This window comes from Zootoca vivipara, chromosome 11, assembly GCF_965207765.1.
Source record: "Zootoca vivipara chromosome 11, rZooViv2.hap1.1, whole genome shotgun sequence".
In the NCBI taxonomy this organism is placed as follows: Eukaryota; Metazoa; Chordata; class Lepidosauria; order Squamata; family Lacertidae; genus Zootoca; species Zootoca vivipara.
Window position 1 is genome coordinate 39,125,510 of NC_142594.1, and position 15,783 is coordinate 39,141,292.

Consider the following 15,783-nt stretch of genomic DNA (forward strand, 5'->3'; position numbering starts at 1 on the left):
TAAACCTTGTCTCCTTTAAAGCCCGAGGTCCCTCAAGAGATCTTTAGTAAAACCATATTCTATTGTTGTTGTTTTTAGTTTTAAAAAATGAATTTGCTTGAAGACTTCTTCCTTCTTGAAATACACTGATTCCTTCCATGCACGCTATTATTGACATAGCATCAAAGCTAGAAATGAATTCTATTTGACTTTTTAACCTTGAAACTTGCACACAAAGGTGCTTTCAACAGCAGCCCAAAGCACACCCATTATGTTATCCTTTATTCTAGGCTACAGCAGATTACTTCTACAATCTCCATTTCAATGAAAATCTACAATTGGCTTCACATCGCAATGTTATTTATGTTTGGTCATTAGCAGCAATCATTAGAAGATGAGGAGCAAATGTGAACTGATGGCTGCAATGCATTATGTTGTAAGAGAGGAGGTGGTGATATATACTTGTCTGCAACATCCTTTATCTGTGAAAACAAAAGCTACTGGTTTTGTAAAGTGGCCATAACTGGAGAACAAGGGTGCAATACTATAAACATTAATCCAAATTAAACAATCCAAATGCAAAATATGTATTGAAAATTCTCTCTCTGTCTCTCTCTCTCTCTGTGTGTAGATGTTTACTACAGCTTAAAAGTAGTTACAATTATTTTAACTAGTATCTTACTTTTCAAAAACAATGCACAATTTTCAATCCAGCAACTTTGTGCTTAAACATTCCTATTTGAAACAGGATAATCTTTTTTTGTATTAAATGGCAATTTGGCACACACTAACGACAGACATAGCCAACTCATCAAAGAATATAAAGCCATATAAAAGGTGGTGTGCCTCTTGCATGTGTGTAAAACGCAACAATTAAAAAACATGTGCATGTAAAATGCAGAATTCCACCACACAGATTTTACAATTTCCAGTTCTTCAGCCCCTTGTTTGATGTTAAAACAGAGAACAGACACCACATGTACAGTGCAAACATATCAACAGTTGACTCAAAGTTCCATGGATATGAATGTTACTTATTCCCAGAAAACTAGGTACAGGATTGTAGCCTCATGCCACAATTGGCAGCTGAATTAGATTTCTGTTTGAAGATAACTTCTAACGACATCGTGCCATCTGCACAGCAAACATGTTCCACAAAGTAGCAGCTATCTTAAAATATTTCGGATAAGAAGATTTTGTTAACAAGAATGTCAACTATAAATTAAGAGAACATAAACATGAGAACCACATACTTATAACTGAAAACACAGACCAAGTGAAGAGGTCTGTATCTTAAAGATGGTGTGGTGCACTAGATATAGATATGTAAAGATACATAAGCTATTCTGACAGCCTTTTTTGGCTAAAGTTATACATGTCGTAAATGAATAAATAAACTGCCCTTGTACTTCCCTGTATCTTGTTGCATAACATCAGCTGCAGTTTCACTCCCTGATACAGTTGTACCTTGGAAGCCAACTGGAATCTGTTCCGGAAGTCCGTTTGACTCCCAAAATGTTTGGAAACCAAGGTGCGGCTTCTGATTGGCTGCAGGAAGCTCCTGCAGCCAATCAGAAGCCATGCCGGACATTCGGGTTCCAAAGAACGTTCGCAAACCGGAACACTCACTTCCAGGTATGCAGCGTTCGGGAGCCAAAACATTCGACTCGCAAGGCGGTCGTCCATCAAAGTACGACTGTATAAGTACCGGTATCTTTCCAGGGTTACAATCTAATTCTTTGAAGGCAACAACCAGAGAGCAAATGAATGTACAGTACATCTTTGGAAGTAGGAAGTGTTCTGTTCAAATTGGAGGTCACAGAAATGCTTGATGCTGCAGCACTGAAGAAGCCAAGCAAGTATTAATCTCATCCATCCCTTGAATGGGAAACCATTGACAGCCCCACTTCTTTTTTTAAAGTCTTTTTTCCCCTTTTTTTTCCTCAGAGGAATCACAGAAGTAAGTTTTTCAATGCCCATATTCACTGTCAAGAATTAATTATAAAAAGACTGGACTTTGCTTAGCCTTCAGATGAACCCATGTTTACAATATCTAAGAGAAGAAAAGTGAGCCATGATCAAAGAACTGGGATTTCTATATTATCAGTAGCTGTCTATTGAAAAATGTGCATACTGTATTACCCTTTTGAAAAATTATTTCTCCTTAAAGGATGAAGCATTCTCCATTCCCATTTCTTTTTGGCTGCATTGCTGCTTCTCTTTGGAACTCTCCCAGCAGCAACTTGGGAGTTGGCTAAAGCTACAGCTGATCCAAAAATATTTTTCTAGATTTTTAACATTTTTGCCACTGATGGATTCCGGGGAATCACCAGAAAGTATGTCACATGTCCCTCTGATTTGCATTGTCCTACCAGCCAAACATATGTTATAAAATCCCTTTAGACTGATATTTTCTTGCTAATTAATACAAATATTCTCTCCTACTTTTTATCACTCAAAATGGCCAGCTTTAGCTGTTGTTACATTTTATGTTATGTTATGTTAGGATATAAAAATGATGAATAGCAGATAAAAGAGAAAATGCTGGTGGTCTTGTCATATTTTTATTAATAAAATGTTGTAAGGTATTCAGTTATTTGTTATATGGACTTCAAAACAGAGAGAGCAGCAAGGTGGCCAAGTCAGAGGATAACACCCAATTATGCAAGGTGGTAAAATCCCAATCATACTGTGAAGATCCCCAACCAAGTGTCTAAAAATTAGGTGACTCAACCTTACTTACTCATTTGTTACCCAATGTATAAGTTGCATATTGGAGCAATAAATAAATAAATCCCAACTTCACATATAAAATGATGGAAGAACTAGCAGTGACTAACCAGGACATAGATCCTGTCATCACAGTAGAGAACTTTAATTGTAGAATTTTTTAAATAAATAATAATAATCTAGTTTTATGCCAGAACTAACTAGGAAAGCAACTGAAACCATAATGGCTCCATCTGGAATGCTATCTATAATTCTGATTGCTTCATCTCAAAAAGAACAATGAAAGAGCTGGTAAAGGGCAGCCAAAATTATCAAGAGATTGTAACAACTTTCCCACGAGGAAAGGCCAAAGTTTAAGGCTTTTTAGTTTAGAAACCTATATATCCCTCAATTAAGTTAATAGCAATAGATTCAGAACAGACAAAACAAAGTACTTCAAACAATGCATAATTAAAGAAATTAGCCACCCCAAGATGCCCCCTGGTTTAGAGTCAAATTAAAGCAGGAACTGTAGCAAAATCTAAAATAAAAAGGTACTACATTGTGCTCAATGTATGTAACATAACTTGCATAAATAATGGCAAAAGACCAAACTAAACAACATCTATCAAAAAAATATTCAGAAGATATAACACTGGTTGAAAGAAAAACACACCATTTTGGCTGTTCAGGATTTTCAATTACGACTATTTTCTCAACTGTCATTGGGTTATATCCTGGAATTAGAGTCAATCTATACATGCAAATAAAAAGATGCTAACTACACCTTTGCATTTAATGTAAATAGCAGCCATGGGAAGATGTCTGATATTATTAGGATCACAGGAGGCAGTGAGCAGGGAGTTTAATCTCTCCTCCTTTCCTGTGGTCCTGACAGAAATCATTCCCCCAAATCTTACATTTGCAACTAGTCATTTTATGTCATCTAGTTTGGTGCAAAGGAGGATTTTTAAAAGGATTAGACAAATCCATGGACTCTCAGCATGATGCTCCAATCAAAGCAAGCAACCATCGAAGTTAGTATAAGCTAAGGCAGGCACCCCCAAACTTCGGCCCTCCAGATGTTTTGGACTACAATTCCCATCTTCCCCGACCACTGGCCCTGTTAGCTAGGGATCATGGGAGTTGTAGGCCAAAATATCTGGAGGGCCACAGTTTGGGGATGCCTGAGCTAAGGTTTTCAATTATCTTCCAGATACGCCTCATATGCTATCTACGTATCTACATACCGGTATTATATCTTGCATTATATCTGTCTAGTTGGGAGATTCTGTGGCCCTCCAAATGTAATTAGATTCTAACATACTGAGGGCCACAAGTTCCCCATTCCCAGTCTAGCCTTAGGTCAGGGATAGCCAGCCTGGTGCCCCCTTGATATTGATGGACTACATCTCTCATTACCCTTGACTATTGGCCATGCTGAGCAGGGGAGATAGAAGTTGGAGTCCAACAATACCTGGAAATCTCCATGTTGGCTACCCCCACTCTAAGTGATGAAAATAGGGTTGAGTCATCTAACCAGGAGAAGTTGGAGGGAAATGCTCCTAGACATCTCCATAACTTGAAGCAGCTACATATGTAAAATAACCCAAAGGCTAAAAACCTGAGAAGTGATTCAGAAGCCAAGTACACCCTATTTTTGTGATATGTTGCAAATGATTATGGGCACATTTCTTTTGGTGGGAATGCAGCCACAAATGTGTTAAGGGACTGCAACAGAGTTCAATGAAAGCATTTTCCTTTCCTCTGGGAAAGGAACCTTTTATTCCTGGAATGGGAAGCCAGTGTACTTCCCACTTTCCCATACAGTCTCTCCTACCCAGAGGCCCAGCCAACAATGTACAGTATTACAAGTTCAAATTATAGGACTTGCCTTTTGCAAGTGGCTTTTAATGTTAGCTCTCTGTGAAATCGTAATACTAGTGGCATGATTGCAATGAAGGACATTAAAACTGTAAAGTATTTTGTAAATTAGAAAGTACTATATACATGAATATTTACCATTTTTCTCTGGACACATCCATGAATTACTCTACTAAGTTTATTTTATCATGATCTACTTGAATATATTTATATGCTGAACACAATTTTCAATGGATGCAAGCCAAATAAAGAGTCTTACTAGAATTTCAGTTGACTTTGTTAAAGGAAATTATTTTAAATTAATGTGGCTACAGAACTGTTGCCATCTTTTACCTCAAAAATATATCCCGTCTAATTTTTGCTGTGAACATTTGTTTGTTTAAGCTAAACTCCAGGCCTTGAATGTTGACCATGAAGGAGTCTCAGATTTCCTGCTACTATTTCGTGCTACCTCATTCTAAACAAGGGCAAACATCATATGTTTGTTACATTAGTGTATACTGCCAAAACATCACTATTAAATGAAATCATCTCTGTATTTTGGGTAGAATCCTTTTAACAACTTCCACCCCTCACAGAAGCACTGAGTTGAAACAAGGCTGTTTTGTTTTCACAAAGAAACAGTTTGATTCCTGGTTTACTAGAGGCTGCTCAAAATGTTTTTCCATAAGCACTTCTCCAAAAGAATGAACATTTAAGTGTGGTTTACCTTTACCAGTGAATGAAGGCTTTTTTCACCAAACATATCCCAGAGGAAGGTCAGGTCTTCCTGGCTGTCCACATGTGGCTGCAGCTGGGCTGGCAATGAAGCCAGCAGCTCATACAAACCTATAAAGTGAAAATAAAACACAAAGTGAAAGCTAAAGGTGATCTCATTAATTTCACTTAACCCTCCTGTGTACCTTGCAGCCTACACCATTTTATATTAAGCAAGTAGTGGGATTGGAAGTAGCCAGAAAAACATTAACGAACCAGAAACAGAAGTTTGGTTTAAAAAGAAGTTACTAACAGGGTACTTTTTACTTTATTAACAGTTGCTAAACCTTCTATAGCAATATATTTACTTAACACTGTACCAAGAATTCATGAAGCTTTTTGGAAAGGGACAAAACCCAGAAACACATGCATTCCTTTGCTTAATCGTTATTCCATTTCCCTTGATGTTAGAGTGAAATGAGTCATGAATAGGAAAAACATCCTTATAAGAACAGAAAATGGATAGGGTGGTCCATTAAAAAGAGTTTGTGGTTTCTCTAGATATTTCTCACCAATACATTGCTTTTTTATTTTAAAAAAAGAGATCTTGGGTGTAATAGATGCACAGAAAATGAACACTTCATTGCTAGCTAGTCAGCAGTCAATTCTTTCAGCAAAATCATTGTACGATTAAGTTATATTTTGTTAAAGAGAGAGCGCATGCATAGGATTTATCCAGGCTTCTCCACGGGGATTAAAGCAATGGCTGCTCCCAGTTATTTGTGGCACATCTCAGAGCAATTTCCCAGGGGCAGACAGTAGCACAGTGTTTTCACAGTAGCATACAGTATAAAACCATCCATCATGCTGCTGTCCAAGAAACATAGCAACATGACTTGCAGCAGCCTTCCCAGAGGAGGTAACCTAGCATGATCAGGTATCAATCCATAGCATATGTTTAGTTTTTCCAGTGGGATTTTTTTGGGGGTGTGTGTGGTAAAGACGACACAAGTCTCTCCCTGCCATAGTCTTTGAAAACACTGATAACCTCCTGGCTACCCCACCATAGTATGTCACTACTATTATTTTTATTCTATTGCTGCAATCCTGACTAGACTTCCTAGGAAGTAAGCTTCACTGAACTTTTCTGAGTAAAAATGTTTATGATCAGACCAAGGGCTGTTGCATCACAAGAACAGCTTTCCAAAATAATTTCCATTCAAGCATATTCTGTCAAGCTACTTAGTAATCTATCAATGTGATGATTATATCCTTAGTTCTCATATTTTAAGTCACTGCTACTACATGATCTTTGGAGGCATCGGATGCCTCTTCTAAAATTAAATACAGCACCTTGGGGGACTGGTTTAATGTTTTCCCCTCTTTCCTGGCATTACTTAAAGTATGCTGGAAAAAAACATTCTTTCCAGACATCATTTTCTATGGGCTTTTGGGAGGCAATGTTCATATTTCAAATCTTGCTTTATTTTATACCTACTCTTATTTATAGTATTTCTTAAGCACAAAAACAGGGTAACACTAAAATCACTACAATTTTTCCTAGTATAAAAAGCACTGAACTTACACGAAACAACACCTTGTATCAGGGGCTGTACTCACACAGAGAGATCACAAGTTAAAGGCTTGGTTCAGTAGTTGGATTCATAGAAGCAAAGCGCCTAGTTTATAAGATTTATATACAGTAGAGGCTATCTGAACATTTATCAACATGAATATGATACACTATTTTAAGGAGTACTGCACAGATCTCTTTCCATCCCGTTGTTAAAGAAGAGATTTAATGTAAATATTAAACACTTTCTCAAAAAGAGACTGCAAGAGGGAAATTATGCTGTTGAAACAGGAATAGAAAGTGAATGAAAAATTAGCCCAACACTTCTAAAAACAACAATTTGGGATTCTACAGTAAGTAGAAAATTATAACCATTTATTTATAACAATATTGTTGGATAGTCCCATTTCCTTTTCTCACCGATTTGCTTTTATACTTAACATGACCCAGAACCTTCATCACAAAAGCTTAGTAGAGTTAAGAGATAAAAGTGAAGAGATTTTTGGTGGTCACTTAAGGCAAAATGGTGGCAAGTTTTCAATAGCTTTGCACATGCACTGTCCTCGCTCAAAAAGCAGCAGCTGGTGTGGTGAAGCCTTGAGTGGCCTTCCCCAAACCAATGTTGCTGCAGCTTAACTTATCAGGGTAGAACTATAGAAGGTAAGGGCTGCACAGATACACCAGAGGAGTTCACACAGCACTCCTGCTAGTATGTCTGCATAACCTCTGCTGCTCCATTCATAAGCTATAGCAGCACTGGCATCACCCCACCAAAAGCAGACTAAAATAGCTACAGGAGCGGTTTTTGAACTTTCAGGCATATTTTACCCATTGCCTTATCTCCTCTGAAACTACTGTGTTTTGAAAATATTGGGGCATGTTCTTAATGTACATAGTTAACTCAGAAAATGCATAGGCTAGGCCTGTTGGATATCACTGCTGCCCTCCGTGACTGAAAAATGCATTCTAGAAGACACCCAAACACCATGCTGCAGCTGAACATTGCACAAAATGATCAGGGAAGCTTGTTATTAGAGATGTTCTCAAAAAGGAATTACACAGTTCTCTGAAAAAATGTTGATCTATTGAATGCATTTGTTAATGTGAGGACAGGAATGTGATTTTCACTGATTCCACCTCCCCCCATCCCACCCTCCAAAAGAATGAAGATTGGAGGACCTTTCAGGACATGGGAGGTGGCATGGGGGGCAGGAGCTAGGTGGAACTGGTGAAGATGAGCAAGCAATCACAATACATAAACTATTTGTTGTAGCTGCCTAAATACATTTCTGCTCTTACACATACATCCTTCATCCAACTAGCACCTCCATCTGTATGACTGGAATATTATCCTTCATTAAAGGCTCATGACATCACTAGTTACTAGCCAGTCACCTCTTCCAGCATTTAGAAAACTTCTTTACATTTTTTTTGCTCTTCTTAGAAACTGAGCTCTTCTTAGAAACTGAGCTCTCCAGAAGGATGATGCTACAGCCTCCTATAATCCTTTATAATTAATAATAATAATAATAATAATAATTTATAGGGTGAGTGAGGGGAAATGGAAGGCTTATACCTTCCCCAAAATTTTGCCTCATCACTCATGTGAGTTTTTCAGAATTTTGCATTGGTAAATTAATGTAATGTGCAACAGAAAATTTTAAGTTTACACTGAAAATTTTCCTCTGCAGATTAGGGAAATTTGATAAGATCTGCAGATTAGGGAAATTTGATAAGATTGCTCTTATCAATATCTTGATAAGATATTTGATAAGATTGCTCTAATTCAGCACATTTAACCTGTATTTAGTAAACAAAGCAAAAAACTTTGAAACTGCCAATCCTGCCTAATATTGCATTTTTAATTGGCATCCATTCACTGCTACCAAACAACTTATTGAACATTCTGTGTGTGTGTGTGTGTGTGTGTGTGTGTGTGTGTGTGTGTGTGTGCGTGTGCGCGAGCATGCACATGTAAAAATAAAGCCCTCGGACATTTTACAACCTATATAACTGGCCATGATTCTACAATATTGGTTCACACTAGACTAGTACTATTTTAGATTCAAAATGTTAAACTTTCACATATTCTAACATTATCTTGGTCTTCAAACCATACTTCCAATTTCTAATACATGAGGAAAACTAAGTGCTTTCCAAATATCGGAAAGGTGACCACCTTCTCCAAGTGTTAAGAGAAGTAGAAGAGGCCCTCTTGGTGGTTTGACAGCCCTACAAATTTCAAGGGTGTTGTCCAGGAGAGGGCAATCTCTGTGGCAGCCTATAAATTGTGGAATCCCCCCCCCCAGAGGTGCATCTAGCACCTTCATTACGTGAGCTTTAAAAATAGTGGGGATTAAGAAAGAAATAATAATATTATTACACCCAACTTCACTTGCACTTAAGTTGAGCTGCATCTCCCTTGTCTCCAGGCCTGATAAAAATCTTAGAAAACGGTAGAAGGAAAGGGGGTATGAAAGAGGATTTCCCAGATATTACACTTGTAGTTGAATTATACAAGGGCAAAGTTTCATCTTACTTGTTCAAAGTTTATTATGTGTATATGTTTATATATAGCGACTGCTTATTTGAAACACCTGGCCATCTGATTGAAGAACAGGGTAGTGGTATGCATTTTTAATCCAGGTTTCGATTTATACAGCACTTTGTTCATGAAGCTCAGTTAACAGAATTACAAGTTCAAAACCTATTACATAGTTTTTCCATGAATGAAAGCCTACCTTATCTGGGACTGATATTTAGATCAATCCAACATTCCTAACAATGCCTGATCCAAAAGTCTTTGGAAGACTTCTGAGAGGTGGATGGAATGAATGATTCCAAAACTATAGGTTGTTCATGAAAGTAGTTTCACAAGGTAAACTGCCTTAAAGGAGGCCCCTGAGGATAAAAATCTAGTAACAATTATTGCAGCACGGACTTGTAAACAGTGTCTACAGTACATCCGTGGTACTGCTTTCCTAAACTTTATTAATCTTATTGAATACATGGATACATTGTCATAACAGTGATTTTATTTTTAAAAGACCTGAAAAATGTAGTAAAATAATTCTTACAAATAATGGAAAATGAACAGCACACAACTTTTTCCAATTCTAGAGAGCAGTTTCCGTTATTATTATTTTCTACATAAGACAGCTAGCTCCTAGGAGAAGAATAAATGGCTAAGAAATTGGGGAAAGTGCTCACGTGGTAAACTACTCACTCTCAGAGTCCAGATGCTCAACATTCTTGACATCAGAGTGGAAAAATTTACTGTTAGTCTAGAGAAATTTAATATCACCATTCTTGTCATATCCTTCATAGCTTCATTATTAGAACAAGTCTGTGGAAGCTATAAAGTAGGACTAAATGATAAAAAAATATGGTCACTGCGTTCCATCACTCTTACATATTACAAGAAAGAACTAATCTTGTCAGATATATTTTTAAAATCAATATTAGGACAAATGGATGTCCATTTACCTTCATTTGTAAAGTAATTTACTACATCAGAATTCTGAACCATAATGCCAAGCTACAACTTCAATATTTTATTGTAACTAAGGGGTAATAAACGCTAAAGAACATACACCTAAGCCCAGAACAACACTGTAAAATTTTACTGTATTAATAAAATAGAACACACCAGCCTTTAATTTTTCCACTTTGACAAAAGTAGAATAATCATTACTGTTCATTGATATTTCTAACAGGCTTACATTTTTCACAGCAAAAAATTATTTCACAGTTCTGTAAAAGGATCGTATAACATTTTCTTATATGGAACTAAATATTCAGATACCTGCATCCTGACATTTGCTACTGTACAATGCAATTAAAGATCAGTATCAAGTACCTGAAAAAGGTTCACTCACATTGCCATTTTAGTGGTTGTATATATGTAAAAATATCACATATGTTTATGCACAAAATGGACAATTAATAACCAAGTAAATTTAAACAACTTATTACTACGTGCAATGGTAGTAATTGTATACTCAAGTTTTAACAATACTACCCACAGAAGGTATTACAACAATACAAACATGAAAACTGTCCTAACTTTAGACATGAACAATAATGATATTTTAAAAATGTGTGCATTACTGTTCTTCTTTTTTTAATCATGGTGTTTTGCATACAGTCAAGATTCGTATGCCAACAGCAGCTTGGCAATATTACAGTAACATTGTGAGGGAGTACAAGAATAGCCAGCCCTTCTTCATTCAAATTAACAAGGCTCTTCTTGCCTAGTATCATGTTACCTCAAAAGAATAGCAACTGGAGTTCTGTTCTATTGGTCAGCTGTGGAAGAGAAGTATTTCTTTCTTTTTTTATTTTCATTTTTTTGCCATGAGCTGCTCTCAAGAAGTCAGTCTAAGAATGTTAGGCACAGATCCAATTTCTAACCCTCATTTCAGAAGACCTTAGGAAGGTCTTTATCATTTTAGGAGTCTCTACACTTTGAATTGCTAACAGCATTTGCAGGAAGGTAAAGCAAAGATTCCATTTTCAATTGCAACAGAGTGGTAATACAGCAAGGAATCAAGCAAATTCTTTAGGTTTTGTCTAAAAGTTTGCTTTTCTAAAATTAAACAACAGAGAATTTGTACTAGCAGACTCAAAACTAAGGATATGCACATTTGGTTGCTACCTTATAGAGAAATTTCAGCATAAGTCATAACTGAAACACATTCTTGGTATCCTTGTGAAGGAGGTAGAATGCAGTTGTTAAAAAAAACTACAATAAAACCTGATTATAAAACCTGCTGCAATTATTGGTATCTGAAACTATTACACATCAATTTCCCTTTACTATAAGTTATACAATTCACAGTTCTTTAATTTGCAACAAAGCTTATGTTAGTCCCCTAAAAGCATATACAAACCCCGAAAAAGAGATCCACAGGTTGGTGTTTGCTTCTGCCTGTGCATATCACTTCTTGGATTGAGAATTATAGGCGTGGCTTGGATATGCATCTAAAATAACATCCAAGTATGGATGTTGTCCACTAGCATGCATTTGTCTTCAACATGTGTTTTTGAATGTACATTCCCTACTATATTATAGTAGAGGCAACTCCCCACTTATGTGGGAGTTACATTACAGGCCCCTGCATGCATAACAGAAATTGCGTAAAGTAGGTAGCACCCTCTAAACACCCCTTAAACACCCTCTCTGCTGTTCTCTCTTTAATCCATACAAAAATACTGTATCCAAAAATATCCACAAGTAGAATTGAATCTCCGGGGCCAGCAGGAAGCAGAACACGTGGGAAAGCACTGTGCATATGTGCAGTCATGCACAAACACATAAGTGGGGGGATGTCTATACAAGTCACACACGATTTTTATGTACAGCTGTAGATGGAGCAGGACAATATATTCCTATCTACACATAATGTAAAATCTAACAAACTGCAGAAAATTAGCAACCCCGGAGCTTATCTACCTGTGTCACCTCCAGATCCAGTTGATAAAGCTGGCATGGTTTAGTCTGTGAGCTGCAACAAGGACACACACTAGAACAGTGCTGGATCAGAAGGAGGTAGAAAGTTTCAGTTCAATTACACGCAGCTGAGTTTTCTACGAGATTGAGGCAATTTCAAAGCAATCCTGGAAAGAACAGAAACAAAACAAATAATTATTAGAATTATAAGTTGCTGTAATTTGCCAACGTATATCTAACCTAGTTTAGCAACTTGAAAACTATTTCTTTATACTACGTTATTTTAGGATCTTAAATATAATACGTACTATCCAGATATGGTTTCCTTTAATCTAATCTATGTGTAAATTACAGCCACAAACCAAACAGTTGCTTGGACTTGTGCTAACCTGGCAGATTATTTATTTATTTTACTAGGAGCAACTGACATCCTCACCACCTGGATAAAAAACTGCTTTTCGAATTCCACATCATTTCAAAATCAACTTCCAATATAGTCTATTTAAGAAAGAAACCTGGAGACCGAGCATTTGACAATTAAAAATGTTTTGGTGTGGTTGTTTTTGTTTTGTTTCTTTTACAGTTCGAGTACTTTCCACTAATACAAATATCTATAACCATCCTAACAGTCATCCCTATGGTATGGATCTCAATGACAGTACTCACTCCAGAAATGCAGATATGAAATTGTAAAATTTTAATTTACTGAAATTTTTGTTATTAGGATTATTGTGTGCTTCTACCACATGCTGAATGACCACTTCTCTGCAGAATTATCATGTTGAATATTAAGCCATAATTATTAACACACCCTGCATTAAGACTGGGATAACAATTAGTGTCCTCAAGTGGAGAGGATGAAGGAAAAGTTAACTTTAACTTGTAAAAAATGTAATGAACGTAGAGTAACTTTAGCTTTTTCCATGGATATATTCAAATATATTTTTGTGTCCTGTCCACTATAATAGCTTAAGATAACTACAACATTTATTTTAAGTTTTTAATCAGGTCATTTTTGTAATTCCTATTAATGGAACTAGAGACAAACATGTTTTAATATACAAATGATCACATGCTGAAAGATTACTGAAAAGTAATCAAAGAACTATAATTAAAACCCATCATTTACTGCTGGCAAGAAATAACTTCATTTCAAGCTCATTCTAAAGCACCATTTATTTGTTTGTTTTCACATAATTAACTTCAGCTCTTTAACAGGCTTGTTTGACAGCCTACAAAATTCTTAGACAGAAAACTGGGTTATATCCAAGATAGAAGTTCAAACGTTTCATCGGATATTTTTGCAGAGTTTGATTATTAATATTCAATAGATAAATGGGCTATTTGCGGCTGTATCTATGGGCCTATATAACTCTGCGCTGCATTGCGGTTATTGTGTTCTGGCACAACTCCATTTACTCAGTCTTAAAACAGAAGAAGGCAGAATATCTACAAACAGATTTTTTTAAGGCACTTGATGCCAGGCCAAGGACACACTGTACAAGTTTTGCAAAGCATCAATTCAGTTTGTCTTGGTGCAAGTGTAACATGCACAAGTCAAAGCTGGAAAATAAAATTTTAAGATCTGGTCCTAGAGAGTCACAAAGCTATCGCAAAATCAAACTAGTTATTGAAGCCAACCAGGTCTTTAAAAATATTCTTTATATGTTCATCCACTAGTTTTTTAGGTATATTCCTTGGACCTTTTATTCCACAGCAAAAGTGCATTATCAATATTAATTAACACCCAGGTTGCAAAATACTGTACTAATTGTGATTGCAGATACTTAAGTTTAAAGACCAAAGCCTTAATAAATATAGAAAACACTTAGTATTAACAAGTGAGGATGCCATTCCTCATTTTTTCTTTATTGTGGTTAAATTCCTTGATATTAACTTTCAAAAACCCTTATTCTAAAGGGTTGTGTGGTATGAAGTTATTCCCCTCAGAATCTCTATGTATATATTAGTGAAAATAAATGACCTGGTGAAATCTTTACCAGTTAAAAGCTTAATATTTTGTTGGAATGAAACAAGATTCTTTTCCCCAAAACTTGTAAATTAAGTTACATTTTTTCAGTGATGTTTGCTTTGGCTAAATTTGTTTCAAAATGCTTTGTAATTTTGTGTCAGAATCCAGCTATAAGTACTGCTGTCTGCTGCATGGAATCGATTTGCAGCAACACAGAAATACCAGCTGTTATAGTATGTCCTGAGAGGGATTACCAAATATTCTTAAATTGAAGTTCAATCCATCTTTCCATAAAAACACAAGCGAAAGCCAGGAACGTAAAAGGAGTATCAAGTGCACCTGAGGCATTTACAATGCCCAATAGGACTGTTAGAACCAGCCCTTTAAAAAGGCTCATTTTTTGAAATTTCATTATTCCAGTTGTACCTTGCTTCTATATCACACTGTATCAGATTCTTCTGGCAACTACCATGTGGAAACAGTGAAATATGTGAAGTTCAGTGACATGTTGAATTTCCACCAGGCCCTTAGTAACCTCTCAGGCTCCTGTAATACTTGTGACATCTAGTGGTTATGTGGAATGGTGCAGTGGTTTTTATTCACAATATCTAATGACACAATAAGGACCCTTCATTCCCTTCTTCAAAAAAGAAAATACATGTTTGGTAGCTTAAGAAAAGGCAACATCTGAAAGTGACAATGTACCTTAAAGAAGCCAATCTATAATATGCCAAGTACAATTAATCCTCTACAATAAACAACAGCTGCTCTTGCTACAACACATGAGATTCTATATTAGCATGTATATAGCACACTTCCTACATATTTTTCACACAGGTATTTCATATGTCTTCTCAGAAATGCTTGCAACAGCTCTAGCAATATGTATGTCAACATTATCCCCATATCACCAATGAGAGACTAATCACAGCTAAGCTGAAATTTGATTTCAGAACCTAATGCTCAGGCCTTTTATCAACTATGCTACCATTGTTTTGGGGACATTAGTGAAATTTTAAAATATGAACAGGGTGTTTATTTACTTCAGTCGTGCAAGCTGTTTCACACAGCACATAACACACATACAAGACCACAAAAGTAATCATTGCACTGAATTGTTGGGGCAAAATTACATCTCTTTGAGAAGTTTATATTGCTTTCCTACTCAACAGCAAGTCTTTTCTTGTCAATCACAAAATACTTTTTAGGGCATGTTTGAAAGTGATTCCTCTTGTTTTCCCCTGCTATATTTTGTAACTCTAGTAAGTTATAGGAAATTTCAGAATTACTGTACAGTCGTACCTCGGTTTACGACCCGCTCGGGTTGCGAACACTACGGGTTACGAACTCTGCACCCCCGGAAGTGTTTTCGGCGCGCGCGCGCCCCGCGCATGCGCAGAGGCGGTGCACACGCTTTGAGCATGCGCAGAAGCGGCGCTCGGTTTGCGACCTTTTCGGGTTACGAACCGTGATCCGGAACGGATCGTGTTCGTAACCCGAGGTACTACTGTACTTGTA

General features: G+C 36.6%; 1 protein-coding gene across 16 annotated transcripts in view; it reads right to left on the reverse strand.

Annotated features, from left to right (window-relative positions):
- MPP7 (MAGUK p55 scaffold protein 7) overlaps positions 1-15,783 on the reverse strand; it is a 77,834-nt gene that overhangs the window by 41,302 nt on the left and 20,749 nt on the right. For 11 of the 16 annotated variants that reach the window (XM_035130423.3, XM_088653698.1, XM_060280856.2 and 8 more), the window contains exons 2-3: positions 12,297-12,460; positions 5,282-5,400 (exon numbers count right to left, since the gene is read on the reverse strand). In XM_035130423.3, the coding sequence (XP_034986314.1) occupies positions 5,282-5,400; positions 12,297-12,333 (156 nt within the window). In that variant the 5' untranslated portion in view covers positions 12,334-12,460. The remainder of the gene's footprint in view (positions 1-5,281; positions 5,401-12,296; positions 12,461-15,783) is intronic. The other 5 variants (XM_088653701.1, XM_088653696.1, XM_035130421.3 and 2 more) reach the window with 1 other exon arrangement.